General features: G+C 39.1%; 1 protein-coding gene across 1 annotated transcript in view; it reads right to left on the reverse strand.

Moving 5' to 3' along the window:
• dnah9 (dynein, axonemal, heavy chain 9) overlaps positions 1-17,412 on the reverse strand; it is a 163,885-nt gene that overhangs the window by 44,300 nt on the left and 102,173 nt on the right. Inside the window, exons 53-60 of the mRNA XM_022668867.2 lie at positions 12,844-13,032; positions 11,313-11,548; positions 11,080-11,202; positions 9,589-9,793; positions 5,747-5,911; positions 4,264-4,404; positions 3,278-3,448; positions 1,654-1,776 (exon numbers count right to left, since the gene is read on the reverse strand). Coding sequence (XP_022524588.2) covers positions 1,654-1,776; positions 3,278-3,448; positions 4,264-4,404; positions 5,747-5,911; positions 9,589-9,793; positions 11,080-11,202; positions 11,313-11,548; positions 12,844-13,032 — 1,353 coding nt within the window. The remainder of the gene's footprint in view (positions 1-1,653; positions 1,777-3,277; positions 3,449-4,263; positions 4,405-5,746; positions 5,912-9,588; positions 9,794-11,079; positions 11,203-11,312; positions 11,549-12,843; positions 13,033-17,412) is intronic.

Consider the following 17,412-nt stretch of genomic DNA (forward strand, 5'->3'; position numbering starts at 1 on the left):
TTGTAAGATTAGTTGAGCTAACTTAGCATTAGCAATTACTTGTTTGTTTGTTGTTTCTTCAAATGTGGCTTAAGTAGCACTGCTGAGTTAAATTTATAACAAAAACTGCACTGCTTAGGTAGGTGGTTTGCAAGTTATACAGCTCTGGAAAAAAAAAAAGAGACGACTTAAAAATGATGAGTTTCTTTGATTTTACCACATTAAAAACCTCTGGAATATAATCAAGAGGAAGATGATTATATGACCACAAGCCTTCAAACCAAGCTGAGCTGCTAGAATTTTTGAACCAGGAGTGGCATAAAGTTATCCAAAAGCAGTGTGTAAGACTGGTGGAGGAGAACATGCAAAGATGCATGAAAACTGTGATTAAAAAACAGGGTTATTCCACCAAATATTGATTTCTGAACTCTATGACTTTATGAATATGAAATTGTTTTCTTTGCATTATTTGAGGTCTAAAAGCTCTGCATCTTTTTTGTTATTTCTCATTTTCTGCAAATAAATGCTCTAAATGACAATATTTTTATTTGGAATTTGAAATGTTGTTCGTAGTTAATAGAATAAAACAACAATGTTAATTTTACTCAAACATATACCTATTATAGCTATATAGATATATTTTGTGGTGCCTTAATTATTTCCAGAGCTGTATGTGTGACTAAAAATTAAAGTAGTGCAGAATAAATTCAAGATTAAAATTGCACTGTTGTGCTTTGTTGGTACTTATGGTGAGATGTGTTCAATAACATTTTAAAGAGGTAGTTTAGAAATAGTTTTTTCTTTGAAAAGCAAGACAAATATATTTAGGCTATGTCATTTATTCAATGGTGAAAAAGCAGAAGACCAACTTGAAACTCTTCAACTAAATAAAAGCTTCATATTACAAATTATATACATTTCAGCACATTATTTATTCTCCAATTTGTTTTTGAAAGTCCAGAACAGTTATGGTAAGAAAGCTATATCAGTATAAGATCAGTGTCATTGATTTGCTGTTTATTTTTTACTGGTTTGATGATGTAAGTTTGAAGGGCTGAGTGAGAAGGCCATTTCTTTTAATCGTCTGCTCTTCAAAACAGGACGTTTTTTTAATACCTGAACTATAAATCGTAATGAAGCCATCTGCTACTCTGGCAGCTGTGGAGAGCAGCTAGATGAGCCAGAACCCAAAGTTAAAAAAAGTGATCTTAAAACATAAAACTTCAGAAATAAATTAACTGGATTTTAAAGGTTCCGTTTTAAATATTAACACACTTTGAAAGCTTTGGGGATACACTTGCCATTAAGGTTCAGCTTATTGCTGAACAGATCTGACAAGTGAGTAAACTTCTGCTAAGTGTCATCCTTGGGGACGTCTGCAGGAACGCGAGACAGGCTCAGTGTGTTATATGCAGCTGAAAATGGTATGTGCGAAAGAGACTGCTGCTTTCCCCCCGTGCACAGTTACGCATGTGCAATTAGAGCTTACTTCCAGCAGAAACACTGATTAGGATGATGTAAGCATGATGTAAAGTCTTCTGTAAGACTGCGAATGATCAATAAACACAAGCTTTACATATTTTATAGATGAATATTAGTAAAAGCAGAAATGGACGATGCCTTGAAGCAAAATTCATATGCAAAGTGTATCTAACGACCTTTACGATGTCTCACCTTGATCCCTCCCCATGAGTGATGAGATAGGAAGTCCACGGGTGATGTAACACCAGGCTGGACAGGATACCTCAGAAGAAAGTCCAGCTCACTGGGGTTGATCTCTTTATTCATCAGTAAAATCTAAAGAGACACGAGGCAGCAGGTGAAGGACAGATAAAGAAAGGAGAAAAGAGCATGAGAGAGAGAGAGAGAGAGAGAGAGAGAAAGATACAATCTTAAAGTAAAGCTGCTTTAAATGGTTTAAAAGTGATGCAATTTATTTACTTGATATGTGTTTATAGCTAAAGCAGTTAATACAACACATTAAAAAAGATTAACAATAAAATATGATATGAAAGGCCTATGAATGCTAATCTCTCTGTAGGAGACTCCAGACAGCCTGTGGGAATCTGAGAGAATAGAAAATTGTCTGTAAAAATACATCAAAAGGATCATATAGACATCACCACTTGGCCTCTTTCAAAGTGGCTCAGATCTTTACAATAGCACATTATTCCTTCAGATAAAAAAACGGACTGATCCATGCCTCCTAATATATCTCAGACCTTTGACACTCGTCATTAAAACAATATAGCAAATTTTACTGAAACCAAGTAATATAATTTGTAGAGTCTCCTTCCAGAAATTAACTAATGTAATAAAAGATTGTCCCTTTCAGAAGTTGACTGCTGTAATTTATAAACAGTAACTTTCAGAAATCAAGTGCTGTCATTAGTAATCCATCCCTTTCAGAAACTGACTGCTGTAATTTATACACACTCCCTTTCAGAAACCAAGTGCGGTAATTAATAAAGATTCCCTTTCAGAAAGCTCATAAAAAAGTGCTGTAATTAATAGACAGTCCCTTATCCCAGAGAGATAATATCAAAAACACACAAATCAATGATCCCATGAATCACACAATGTATTAAACTAACTTTACTTAACTATTGAGGAAAAAAATTAATAAAAAAGAAACAGTTCAGATTTCACTTTCTTTTCACATTTCAGCATTGTTGCATTCAACCTAATTCCTAATTCCTTTCCCTATTTTTTTTAAAAGTATTCATTTGTTTTGAATCCTGGTTAAAGCAGTTACAGGAATTTAGTAACATCACAGCATTTATTAATTTAGTGCATTAAGTGCATTTTAAATGCTATACATCTTTCTCAATAACTTTACAATAATTTAGACCTCTGTTCATTATTCTGGATTCTGTTCATCATTCTGAACCTTCCCATTATCAATCCTACTAAATGATTTTAAAGGCAAGCATAACAATCACAAAAAACTTTCTCTATTTTTCTCTAATCTCTATTTTTTTTTACCATATTTAAAATGTGGCTATTGTTCCGGCTATTGTGTCAGAATTGTACAGTATGAGGATAAATAGCTCCAACATGACTTTAACTAAAATCTTTTTACACTGACATTCACTGAAACAAACTTTTTTCCTTCTTCAAGGTTTCTTCAACATTTTTTTTTTTACATCTATCTGCATTCACACCGGTATTGTATTACAGAACAGATTTCAATCTTTCGAACAGTACTTCATTTAAATCTCGATAACAAAAAACACAAACACTCTCCTCCAGTCTTATCCTCCGACTCTGACAGCTGTAATGAGTTGGAGGGGCTTACCTGGAACGCGAGCTGAGCCGTGTACGTGAGCTTGTCGCACTCAAAGAGGCCGCGGGTGGTGTACTGGAAGACTGAGGACGTGATGCTGTCAATCAGATTTAACACTCTCTGTTTCAAGGCCTCGTCTGGAGCCGCCTTCAGCACAGCTTTCTGGAATACAACACTGAAGGCCTGGCAAAACAAAAACACACACACACACACACACACACACACACACACACACACACACACACACACACACACACACACACACACACACACACACACACACACACACACACACGAACAAGCAGGAAAAACACATGGATTACAGAGCAACTCCAAATATTTTCATTGTTTAGCAATTAATCATAGGGTTGTTTTTTTCCATCTGCCTCAAATGAGGCATTTTCGAAAACGCTCTCCGCTAAAGATCACGCTCGTTTCTCCTGCATAAATTTGTAGCAAAAGAAAGAGGCAATTATTTCCTGATAGCAGCAGATTGTATCTTGTCACAGCATGGCGACTGCACAGATATATGAGAAAGGCTTTTGAGGCAGACCACCAGCAATTTAATTATGCATTTTTAATCTATCTTCAGCAAAAGCTCACAAAAATCACTTTTGCAAAGCTGACACCTTGTCTGTATCATAGCTCGAGCAGCCTATTTCCATTATTGTGGGTTTGTGCGCATCTGGGGACTATGACAGTGTTTTGTATTAAATGTCAGATTTTCCAATAGGTGAATGGCTGCGAGAGCAAGAGAGAGAGAGCGAGAGCATACGCTAGAACAGACAAAACACAAAAAGAGGCAGCAAACAGAAAACACAATAAACTGTGTCTGGAGAGCAAACTGAATCAGATTGTATGAAGGAAATAAACAAAGAGGCCAGACAGACGGAGAAAGAGAGAGAGAGAGAGAGAGAGACAGAGAGAGAGACAGAGCGACAGAGAGAGAGAGAGGGAGAAAGCGTGTATTAAAGTTCAGGGTCAATAGTGAGGGCTACCTTGAGAGAGAACTGGTACATGGGGTGGATTTTATTGAGGTCGTTCATGATGAAGTAGAGGAGAGAGGCACGAGCGGCCGCCGGACGGTAGTGCTCCCTCGCCTCATTGATTTTGGCCTCTGTCACTTTCGCCTCCTTCACCTAAATCAGCACACAGGTATGCACACACACACACACACACACACACACACACACACACACACACACACACGCGCACGAGAAGACTATAGCTGTTAACATGCCGATGAATTGTTGAAAACAGACCTGCTGACACTAGCACTGAACTGCAGTGTGTAAAACTGCTTTATAAGCTGATTCCTCAACAACTATCACGAATAAACATGCCAGAAGCAATAACAGGCTTTCTGTAAGGGTTACATTTGTATTGAGTAAAGCACACAATGGCAGGTAGGGCGTAAAACTCTGACCCCCATGAGTCAATTTGAGTACTATTCTTAAGAGAACGATTCAGAGCACCGCAAAACCTGAATTTTCAACATTATTCAATTGAATGTGGGCCACATTTTTTACAGTGTAGCCTCACAAATTTTAAGTAAAGAGTAGGATGCTTTAAAATGTTGCTAGAAAAAAATCTGTTTAAGCTGTGTAACTATAGGCTTTATCAGTTAAACAATAAGATAATTTTATGTTAAAGCCATATCTGGATGGGATTAGTTTCTCAGGGGGAGTCTGTGAAAAATATTTTACACTTCAGTTAGTAATAAAACTGTTGCATCCGGGCTGCAATTGAAAACACAGGAGGTGCAGTGAGTTTTTTGGCTTTCTCAGTCACATGACATCGTGTTCAGTAGCTCCTCCAGTTCCACTTGCTGTTGTTTATACTTGGATCTCCAAGGAAACACGTGCCCAAAGTGAAATTACAGTGTGTGGCAATGGAGAAATAGTTATTTTATTAAATGTGAGATGTGCACCTGGATGGGACTAAAATTAACGGAGGACCACAGAATAAATTAGCCTGTAATTTTCTCAGAGGTCTGAAAAAAAACACATACATGGTCGTCCTGGACAGGAATAAAATCACAAAGGGCCCCCCAAATTACCCCACCTACTGAGAAACTAATCTCAACCGGATAGGGCTTAAGTCAAAAATTTCCAAAAAAATAACAGTTGGCTGAAGATACTGGAGTTTACCACAACTGGTTGGACAGTTTTTTTTATTTTTTTATTCAAAACAAGCCCCACTTTTCATGGTCCATGTTAGCATTGCTAGAACTGTTGGTGATAGAACCAGTTAATAAAAAAGCATTATTCAGTTTTTTTGTGCATTCAAACACCATGGAATCATGTGGACATATAAAGGTTGCAAAGTACTGTCGATATAACAGCAGCTATCTTGGATTCCACTTAGAACTAGGAAATTACCATAATATATTACAGTTCAAACAAAGTGGATCATTAGTTACCAACAGTTTGGTGTTTTTAAGAAAGCACCAAACCAAACTGATCATTTCTGAAACTCTACCTTCTCCTCAATCTCGGCGGCTGTCCGCTTAGTTATCTCCAGATTCTCCACCAGCTCTGTATCTCCTAGAAAGTTTCCCGACGCCGAGGACAGGCGGGAGAGCAGGTTGTCTTCCAGAGTTTTCAAAGTGATCTTGAAACCATTCTGCTGCTTCGTGAGGTTGGACTGTAAAGAAACAGAGAGAGAGAGAGAGAGAGAGAGAGAGAGAGAGAGGAAAATCACAGGGCTGTGGGTAAAAGCGGCTAATAAGCGAGGCTGCAGAGTGCGGGTTAGAAGGGTTGGGCGCACGGGTGGCGGAGGGCAGCTCAAAGACGGTCATGATCGATACGCACTGCATCTGCAAACAGCAAACATGAAGGAAAGCTCTAGGTGGATTAACTGACTTCCTCGTGGCGTAAGACATCAAACTGCATCCAGCCTTCATAGGTCTGCGTGTGACGGGACTGTCAACGCTGACAGATCTATACACCATGTTTTGATAGTGCAGCAAACACTTCTTCACAAGCATGCATGCATGCAAACTAACAAACACAGCACAACACATAACAGACAGAAATGAATTCATTAATTCAGACATCGTGTGGCCAGAAGAGTTGGAGAAGTTATTTACTGATATGAAACAAACATATTAACTCACTGAATATTTATAAGGAATACTTTGCTAAGATCCAATCTCATTTTTTCATTTGTACTCCCAGCACATACCTCTCCCAATACATGTGAAGTCAGACACCACCTCTTTTTGAACTGCCGCTAATGTAGCATTACCGAGTAGCATCACAGCGCACTCAGAGGAAAGCGCAGCGACTCGGTTCTGATACATCAGCTCACAGATACAGCCTTGTGTTACGGTCCTCACCCTTTGGAGTGATGTGATAAGAGAGTGCCATCTACCCACCCTCCAGTAGCTGATGGCAAGCTACATAAACAGGATTCGCACCAACGATCTCTTGATTATAGTGGTAGCACTTAGCCTGCTGGACCACTCAGAGCATTATCATTTTTAACTAAGAAAATACTACAGTTATGGGTTTCTTTGGTTGCATACCCATCTTGTCAGTTATTTCTCATAACCCTCCGTCTGGAGTGGTCCTCTAAAAAAATCTCTGTTTAGATTAGATCTTAAATCGGGCCCAAAAAATTTAAACCAAACATTTTTTAGTGAGTATAGCAAATATATTTTAAGGTTTAAAGTTTGAACGAGCAAAATCTGTTCTGAATGACAGACATAGCACTGCAAGTCAATGGCTATGTAGTCCAAACACTTCGCCCTAACCCTCTATTACAACAACTAGGCGTAAACATGCAAAACAGAGGGGCAGGGCTAAGTGGTAGAGGCAAGAGATGAAATGGGATTGCCTCTTATATAATAGGTAGGACTTTTATTGCTTTTAAAACAGTGGAATCCACATGATGTTAGGATCCACATGATTAGTTAGGAACACCAGAAGATTTTGGTCCATGGGTTCAAGCTTCTGGTGCCAAATTCAGACAACAGCAGAATTTGAGATTGTCCAGACACTGGCTACAACTTCAGTCATTCAGTTTCGGTGAGCCTGTGATCATTGCAGCCTCAGCTTTCTGTTCCTGCCTAACAGAAGTGGAACCAACAAGTGGTCTTCTGCTGTTGTACACTAAAGCAATCCACTCCAGGTGGACGAATGGAGACATGCATTCTAATGTGCTTTTCTGTTTACTACAACTGTACAGAGTGGTGACTGCTAGTAGCTAGTAGCTAACAAAAATCTCAGTTGTCCACCTCTATTTATGCATTCAGTGCTGCCACACAGATCAGATAATGGTGTAGATATTTCAAGTGTAGATAATTCAGGTGTAGATATCTTTACCCTATAATTATTCAATTATAAAAGTGGGTCAACATACAGGCCTTTGGGGAGTTATAATCCAAAGATAATTATTTTCTTACTCTAAAAGCACAGCACAGGCAGTGAGTAAAGTTTTACACCACTACGCCACTTCTTGTGGTCACCAAGCGACTTTTTCCTCGCTTTTTCTCACTTTTTACGAGGCTCTGTTCTCACCGATAATAATGCAAGGTATCTAGAGGAAATCATTTTCGCTCTGACTTCAATGACCCTGACCTTCCGCGTGACCTTTAGCCGAAGAGGAGGGAGAGGGCGGCATCTACAGCAGTCATCTTAATGAGTCCGTAATTAAGCGCTAAGCCTTTCCAGGCATATTGTGCAGGCAATTTCCCCAGACCCCTGAAAACAAACAATTAACTAGTCGGCAGCACGTTTAATTGGAATTAAAATAAGATAACACATCTACAATTTTGGGCAAATAATGATGCGACGTGGAGGAGCGTAGTCGGTTAAGGTTATTTAAGAAGTGGAGCTTTTTTTCTTTTCTTTTTTTTGGTCCTCATTAAGAGTCTGATACAGATGTCTGCATAGCTGAGGATGACATTTAGATTCCATAGGCCTTTTCCTGGTCTTTAGCACGGATACAGCTTGAGGCCTGTTTACCGACTCATACAGTATTACTACAATTTCTCTTGAGTTTGTTTCAATAAATGATATGTAGGAGAATTTGGTAATGTAGCACTCATAAGCAAGAGCTAAATCAGTGGGAGAAAAAAAAGGAAAACAGTCTCTGGGGTGTTACGTAAGACCATTTTCCAAACTGCAGTAGGCTTTTCACAGCAAGCAGCAAGGTAGGGCACAACTGACAATCAGCACGGCCTGTTCACTCCCACACGGCTCTGGAACGGGAGCGTGGCACTGTCATGCCTTTTTTTCAACTTTTAGTATTAATTAAGGTGATAAGGGAGCTTGGTATTCTATTTCTTCTCTCTGTAGTGTCTCCGCCAAAGCGCTAATTAACCAAGCTTCATTAAGTCACATTTCAATTTTACAGCAAATTTCACTGACGGGACATGAGGCTCTAAAACTATCACATGCATTTGTCTACAGTTTAGGCCTCAAAACCCTAGGCTGATCTAGCTTAAGCTTATTCTTTTTCGAGGAGCACAAATCTAATACAATTGCTCCTTGCATACTTTTTTTTTTCTTGAACTACTGACAAGAGTCCTCGTCTTATCTGAAGTTTCAATCTTTAAAAAGCATGCTGTCAGCAATCTGGGCTTATGTAAAAAGGAGATTTTTTTATTTCACGGGCGGAGTTAATGAGAGCAGAGTGGAAGCCTTGAGAGCCTTTGGCTCTAATTGTATGGTAGCATCGAAGGCTGGCCTAATCTAGAATGCCGGCCTCATTTGTGGCTGAAGTTTTGATTGAGTCGGTTTCATATGATTACTTCCATTTCCATAAAGTGTTTGCCATAGCCTACAGAGCAGCCCTCGGCAGTCATTACCCCAACGCCTGTCTGCACGGCCAGGCTGAAAAGGACCATACTTCAGCAATCCTCCGAGCCACCGCTCCACCCAGTCTCCTCATTAGAATGGAGAATATGATACGCAGGAAGGTGTCTGAGGATATATTGAGGGTCCTGCAAGACTGAAAGTTTGTGTTATTACAAAGCTCAGCTTAGGTAATTGACTGCATGCTGGCGATTATCGCAACGCAACTAATTATCTCAGAGTTCAGCCCAACGACACATCAGAAACCAATGAATCCAATTAAGTTCAAAAACGCCTCTCCAAAAAGCCACCAATTAGCTCCCATCCCACTTAGCTTTCCTCAGACAAAGCTGGGAGAAGATAAGCCCATATCAAAGAGCTGGCTCCCTGCTTTTAATGAAAGCCCCTGTGATGTTCCTCAGAGCAGACTTTGGTATGCCGCAGCATATTGTCCCATCAGTGTAATAGCAAGGTGCCCGAGATGAGAGCCGACAGACGTTAATGAAGTTTGCCGCCGCTCACCTTCAGCTCCTCCAGGTCAGGTCTTTCCATGCTGACCACAGCAGCCAGCAGCTGGTCCTCCAGGCCATCTCGAGTGACGGTGAAGTTCATCAGGGTGCACTGGGCCTGCAGCTCGGGCTGGTAGTGAGGGTTAGCCAGCTTGGTGTGGAGGATGAGGCGGAAGCGGGGGTTGTACTCGCACTCTTTGTCTCCAATCTTTATGTAGCTGCAGTAAAACAGCAGAGAACATGGGTTATTATTTTATGTAAAATCATGTATTTGAAGGACATAAAAATATGCAAGGTCTTCTCAACCTGCCAAAACACAGCATCACTCAAACTGGACAGCTAAACACGCTTGATGAAGAATGCTAACTGAACTCTACCCATCAAGGAGAGAAGAAACAATTCAATCTCCTATGGAGATTTTTTGTTTTTAACTGCAATTAAAACACAAACAGAAACTCTACATAGTAACAATATAAAAACACAAATTTACAGGTTGCAACTTTGAGTATTGGAACAATCAAAAATCAAGCACAAAATATTTAGCAGCCCTATATCATATAAAACGTTTGGATCATGCTACTGTTTGATGTACCACCTGGGTAAGAATTTAGATCTGTACATCTACTGTACATCTACAAAGCAGCCCTACCAATAACAGTTCACCCAAAGGTATGTGGGAGACTAACAATGTTTGGTGGCACAAAACACTGTATATAACCACAACTTAACAACGGTGGTAGCATTAGTTTAAGTAAGCAGATTTACACATGTGCCTTATTTCTTCCATTTTTTAAAAATTGATTTAACCGAATTTCTGGGAATGTTTAGTGATTAAAAAATTATTTCATATCTTTCCCCAATTTATGTTTTTTTTTCCCTAATTTTTTTCCCTAATTTCTTCCCCATTTTCTCCCCAATTTTGCACTGCCAATTACCCAACCAACTCATTAGGAGTCCACCTATCACTAGTAATACCCCAAAACACCAGGAGGGTGAAGACTTGCACATGCCTCCTCTGATACATGTGAAGTCAGCCACCACCTCTTTTCAAACTGCTGCTGATGCAGCATTGCTGAGTAGCATCACGGTGCACTTGGAGGAAAGCGCAGCAACACGGTTCAGATACATCAGCTCACAGAGGCCCTGTGCTGCAGACATCACATTATAGTGATTTGGGAAGAGAGCGCCATCTACCCACCCAGAGGGAGCACGGCCCAATTTTGCTCCCTCTGAGCGTCGGCAGCTTGATTGCAAAGCTGCATGAGCTGGGGTTTAAACCTGCGACCTTCCGCTCATAGTAGCAGCACTTTAGACCGCTGGACCACTCGGCGCCCCCAATTTATGTCTTTCACTAATCTTTTCTTTAAGTTACGTGGAGTGTTCTTCTCTTGAAAAGTGCAAATTATATAATATGATTACATTTATAAAAGCAAAACATTGGAAAAAATCCAAGATATTATAGGATAGTATAAAATTGTGATTTTACTGTTCTTGTTTGACTTACCGTCCCTTCTTGATTGTTTCTTGACCAAGCAGGGGGCCAAGCACTGGATCCACAGCCTCCTCTAGATTCTCAATAAGCACAACCTCACCAGCAGATAAAGCCCTCTCAATGGAGTCCAGGTAGCTACATACAAAAAGCAGGAGATAAAATGGAACCAAACCATGATAAATAAACAAGCCACAGAGGAGCCACATTCCAAAAACACAACCTGTAACACAAACAGTAACATTCACCCTCTCTGGCCAATCCTGATGACCTGGAGATTGTCTCCATATTTATTTTTTATCCACTTGATCCCTTGGAGCTGGGGGTCCACCATGAGAGGCCAGCGCTCACAGCTGGTGAGGATTGTGGCGTTTTCTGTGGACATTCGGTCTGCTGGAAGCCCCTCGTTCTGCCAGGCTGCAACGTCCGCATCATCCATGAGCATGGAAAGGGGGTCCAGCCCTGGAGTGACTGGGATCGGTACCTGTTGAGAAAGAAGATAACAAGACTGTCTGCAGCTCCTGAGGCACAGAGTAAACAATGTTAGAAAGGAAACAAAGCGAGCGTACAGCCATCAAGATCTTATTCAGAAGTTGTAGAGATTACAGGCTAAAGCTGACAGGGAAGCTTGGCTACACTTGGATTTGAGAGGGACGAGTCGGGCCAAAAAGAACAAATCTGAAATGAGAGAAGTGTGTTTCCTGAAGAATCACAGAACAGTTGCACAGATAAAGTTGGAGGAACGAGGGATGAAAAATGACCGGTCAGTATGGCTGTGGTTTAGAGCTTGGAGACTTGTCCTGAAGGAGATCATGCAGTTTGGTGGCTGTAGGACTTGGTAAAAATAAAAATGAATGGGAGTAATGAGGAATTGAAAATAGAAGGACAAATAAATGAGTGTGGGTCAAAAGTACGATGTATTTGTTCTTGGGGGCTTGACCTAAAATAGTATATCTGAAATGGTTTAAATTAGTGGAGCAGAAGTACAGCAAATGATTGTGCACTTTTGCCCCACATTCATTCTGAATGGATAAAAGTCCGATTCGATCAAAAAGAGTATTCGATTAACCTAATCTCCACATTTTTGGACTGATGACTTTGGTCCCCAGAGGAAACCCACACAGACACGGGAAGAACATGGAAACTACACCCAGATAGGTACTGGAACCCAAGACCCCAGATCTGGAAGGTGAGCATGCTACGCTCTAAATCACTAATCTGTGGTTACCATATATATATTCTGAGTAAACATATTGAATTAAGCCCTATCCGGAGGGGATTAGTTTCTCAGGGGCTTCTGGGGTAATTTTCTCTTTTATGGGAGGTCCTCTGCAATTTAATTCCCGTCTGGATTGACCATGTACGTGTTTTTCTCAGACGTCCTCTAAGAAAATTACAGGCTGAATTACCTACTGTCCTCCATTAATTTTAGTCCCATCCGGACTCACATCTCTGAGTTTCATCACCTTATGTTTATTAAAATAGCTATTTGTCCACTGCCACGCACCATAATTAAACTTTGGGTGCACGTTTCCACGGAGATCCACATAAACACAACAGTGAATGAAAATGGAGGAGCTACTGAACGCAATGCCATGTGACCAAGAAAGCTAATTAACTCACTGATCCTCCTGTTTTTTCAGTTGAAGTCCAGATGCAAGAGTTTTATCACTGAGTAGAAGTGTGAAATATTTTCACAGACCTTCCCCTGAGAAACTAATCCCGTCCAGATAGAGTTTTAAACTCAATAGTTGCATAAATCTGAGCATATAAACAGACCTTCAGCTGGCTGAGGTACGGCTTCCAGGTGTTGTCCATTAACTCATGGCGGTAGCGTTTGGTGAAGTAGCCCAGATAAGAGACGAAGGCAGTGATGAGGAGAACGTCCCCACATAGAGTTCTCTCCTGCTGTTTGAAGTTATTCACTGCCTCGGCCCAGCGTACGTTCTCTGATGCCAAGCCTCCCACCTGAGAAACACATGAACAGCATTCAAATATGCAACCAACTGTGTGGGAGACAAATATTCAAATGTGTGTCATTTTTGTTGTAATAATGAATAAATAATAATAAACTATTGTTCATGTATTCTATAATAACTGACATTATTATTAATCTTTGCCATTTTATTATTAAATGTCTCAATTCACTATTCGAATTGAGTTTTTACATTACTTAACCATTTAACATGGTGTATTAAGATCATATGTAGGGATGTATGAATGATGATATCAGAACTATATTGCTGTTAGTTGATAATTATTATTATTTTTTTTTTTTGAAACATCAAACTGATATTTAGAGAATTATTTATTGTGTCGGAAAAGGAATGACACTGGCCGTAGTAATACAACTGGTCGACACAGGCTGCACAACTTTAAAACTAATAAAAATAACTCAACATTAGCTTAAATTTTAAAAAATGTTTTAAAGTTATAAAGATATAACCAGGGTGTCTAGTCTCTCTGTAAGCTATAACATGTTTATCAACATTTGCAAATATACATGTGTAATATCAGATTTTGGCATTGGCGCAGAATTCTCACATCAGTGCATCCCTATTCATAAATACTGTTATTTGTGATTTGTGATATTGTAAAAAATGTTACCATAACTTATAGAGAACCTACTAAAATATTACAAGCTGAACACCAGAAAGTGTTTCTTAGCTGTTTTATTCAATATGTCTTATAATGCACAGCTTCTGTCTGTGGACATTGTCCCTTGCTGTTTGCAGTATCGTCATCACGATGTGCACATGCACAGTAGTCACATCGCTGGACATGGGATGTCACCTAAGGAAATTAAATCATCAAAAACACGTCATGTTGCAATGTTTTGATTCTTAACACAAGAAGTAAATAGTGAGTGTTGTAGTTTATACAGTATACAGCACTGTCTCTGTGTCTGTGTGAGTGACAGGCTGCTGCTGCCTGAGAAGAGTCAGTGGGAGAAGGAGTGGACATAAACACGAGGCAACTGTATGACCTCCACATGGCTGGGCAAGTGCTCGTAAACACAATGGCTGACAGCCTGTCGAAAGCTGTGCACCTCAGTCTGGCACAGTTTTGTGTAGATGTTTCCAGTTAAAATTATGCTTTTAATCCCAGAAAAAAAAGAAAAAAAAAACTCTTTTTTACCTTTTAAAAGGCAATTTAAATGCCAGATTATTGTTGTTTGGCTGTTTTCCTCTGGTTTTGAGTGCTTAGCTGACTATTTTATTTATTCTATTTTTAGTTATTGTAACCTAGGACACAAGAACTTTGGACATATTTGGGCTGGATTTGACATAACATGTAAAAATGATTGCAAACCAGTTGTAATAAACAGAGCCAGCTAAGCCTACATTCAAATGCTAATGATACAGCAGATTTTCCCATTAGAAGGTCTAATACATTACATCTAATACAATAAAAATCTTTATAGAAGTCACTCTGGAGGCTGGAACTTACAGGCTTCACCAGTCTTTTTGATTTGGGGTGGGCAAATATCAGAACCTGACAATTCTTGACATGTTATCTACTTTAAGATTTTATCACAGCTTGTCAAATATATTGTAGATATTTGGCAAGTTCTCAGCGTTATACAGCTTTCTCAGTTACATAAGTGTCAAGCTCTAGAGACAGAAAACCTTATATTCACAGCCTTCAGAAAGTGTAAATCCACTGATATCCATATGGCACCCATATGCCTATACTTCTACAGTTAAATCCTGAAATTCTATCAGTATACTCTTAAACATTTACTGATGTGATAAATACATTATATATTTTTTTATATATTTAACCATTAAACAGCTAAACAGACCAACACAAACACAGGTAATGACAATCAAACAGAGAGACTGAGAGCAGAGTCAGGTTGTGTTCTGAGATGAGCTGACAGATGCTCTAATTGCTTGGCTCATTGCTCAGGTGTGGTAATATTTGTTTTGCCAGTTTTCAGTGTGTGCACAATGACTGTTCACAAGAACCAGCAGGTCTAAACTCCCACCTGCAGTCTGATCACATGACAGTTTAGGCTAGAAGTTTAATAAAACAGTAACGTAATTGATATTAACATTATTTTAAACAGACCTATAATAGAATAGGGAGACTTCAGTTCATTAAAGAGACAAATCAAACCTGAAACACTGTTCTTACTTTAGTACAAAAAAATAAAAATCCAGCGCACACACGAAAAAAAACACAGTAGGTGCCTTTCAAAACCCTAAAAATGCTTTGTAACAGGCTTGACTTATCACCCAAACACCCAGATAACCTGTGAAACCCTGAGTTAAAGCTGGTGAAATAGAAAAAAATCAGAGACTATTGGAGAATATGGTGTTGTTGATACTGAAGTGCAGCTCAGCACCTCTAGACTCTGTTAGCTATAGAAATACAGTTAGTGCTCAAACATTCTTCAAACTAGACATGCAAACAGGAATCTGTGCTAGGCTAAAAGCTACATGAATTCTAAAATATAAAACATTACATTTTGAAATTAACTCATGTCCCAAATTTCACAGTACTGATTTGGAGTTAGGGTTGCAGTGGTAACCGGTTTCACGGTATACCGTGGTATTAAAATGCACGGTTATCATACCGTGTGTGTTTGCTTATTACCGGTAAAACGCAAGCCAGCGGAGAAACTCACCCGCGCATGTGCAACTCTGCTCCGCTTCAGCTGCTCAGCACACAGCGGTGAGAACGGCAGAAAGTGCATCAGACTAAACAAATCTCCGTCCGCCTAAAAAAAGGCTAAACTAAAATCAGCAGTGTGGGACTATTTCAGATACCCGCCGAACGCACCCGAGGATGGTTATCCGATTTGTAATCAATGTGGCCGTAAAGTCACAGCTAAAGGTGGACATACGTCAAACCTGTTCTCCCATCTCAGAGAACACCACCCCGCTCTGCAGCGCAAAGTATGTGTTTAGTTTATAATTTTAATCTGAACCTAAATAAAACCTCTTTGTAGTCGTGCACAACCCATGCGGTAAGCGCCCGCAAAAGCGCTGAGTTATCCGAAATTTGGGCACGCAGGTACAGGCGTGAAGTGCGTGCTACGATGGATTCACGTGTCCGTGTAAAGGTCCTGGCCGGACTGGATGTGAAGACGCCGTTCATTTACATGCGTTCATTTTCAAATTCTGACGTGCCTGTTTTTCATATTTTAAAACCAGACTCGGTGTGAAAGCCTTAAAATAGAAATCTCTATTGTGAGGATCATGTCAGAAATAAACCCCTCTTTCTGCAGCATCTGGTTATATACCAACTTGGCAGTAAAACGGACGTTTACAACAGTTGTTGATCAGACACTGACCTAGGCTCAGTTTATCAGATATTAAATAATTTAAACTTAAATAATTGTACTGAATATTTTAAATACAGGATCTTTACTTCTTAGAGGACATGTAATGTGTGTAACGTATGTGTGTGTATATATATATATATATATATATATATATTATATATTTATATATATATATATATATATATATATATATATATATATATATATTTTTTTTTTTTTATTTTATATACACTCTTAATGCCCTTAAGAGTAGTGCAAAAACCTGGTTTCCTTCACCTGATGGTGTACAGCTTTTTTTTTTTTTTTTTTATGGAGACATTAAAATTATAATTGTTCCAGGTTTCTACAATAAATAGTTAATTGAACAAAAAACCTTTGTTGTAATTTCTTTAAGGGTCAGTTTAATAATTTATGTAACAAACTGTGATACCGTGATAACCGTGATACCGCGGTATTTTCTGAGACGGTTATCATACCGTGAAAATCTCATAGCGTTGCAACCCTATTTGGGGTATTGTGGTTAACAGTGGGCAGAAAATAATACATTAGTTTTTGTCTTTAAAAAACGCTTAGAATGTCATATGCCTTTTTAGATTGAAATACAAAGAGGTCCTTCAATTTAGAACACCCATCTATAATGAAATGGCTGAGAAATGATGCCGAACTCGACTGTACTCTAGGTTTTGGGACGTAGCAACACAATCTGAACAGTGAGAACAGTAAATATTTAGGAAAAATAAGTGTTTTTGTTACAGAATTAAAACTATGATTAAGATATATGAGCTTCTTTAAGCCTATCATGGTGCAGCACTTTTTCCTTAAAAGGAACTTCAGTGTTTTTTACTATAAAATAAAAGACTTGTAAATAGGCTTGTAAAACTGTGTCTGAGCATTTTTAACCAGGCATCTTACTAGTTATACATATAACACTTAAAACACTCAATAAGGGCATTCTTTGGCATGCAACACAAATATTTATGGTTTTATAATACCATAAAAAAAACTCCAAAGCTCCTAACAGTGCACTATTGTCAAAGTTCTCAAGTGTGTTGCAA

Source organism: Astyanax mexicanus, chromosome 15 (assembly GCF_023375975.1).
Source record: "Astyanax mexicanus isolate ESR-SI-001 chromosome 15, AstMex3_surface, whole genome shotgun sequence".
NCBI lineage: Eukaryota > Metazoa > Chordata > Actinopteri > Characiformes > Acestrorhamphidae > Astyanax > Astyanax mexicanus.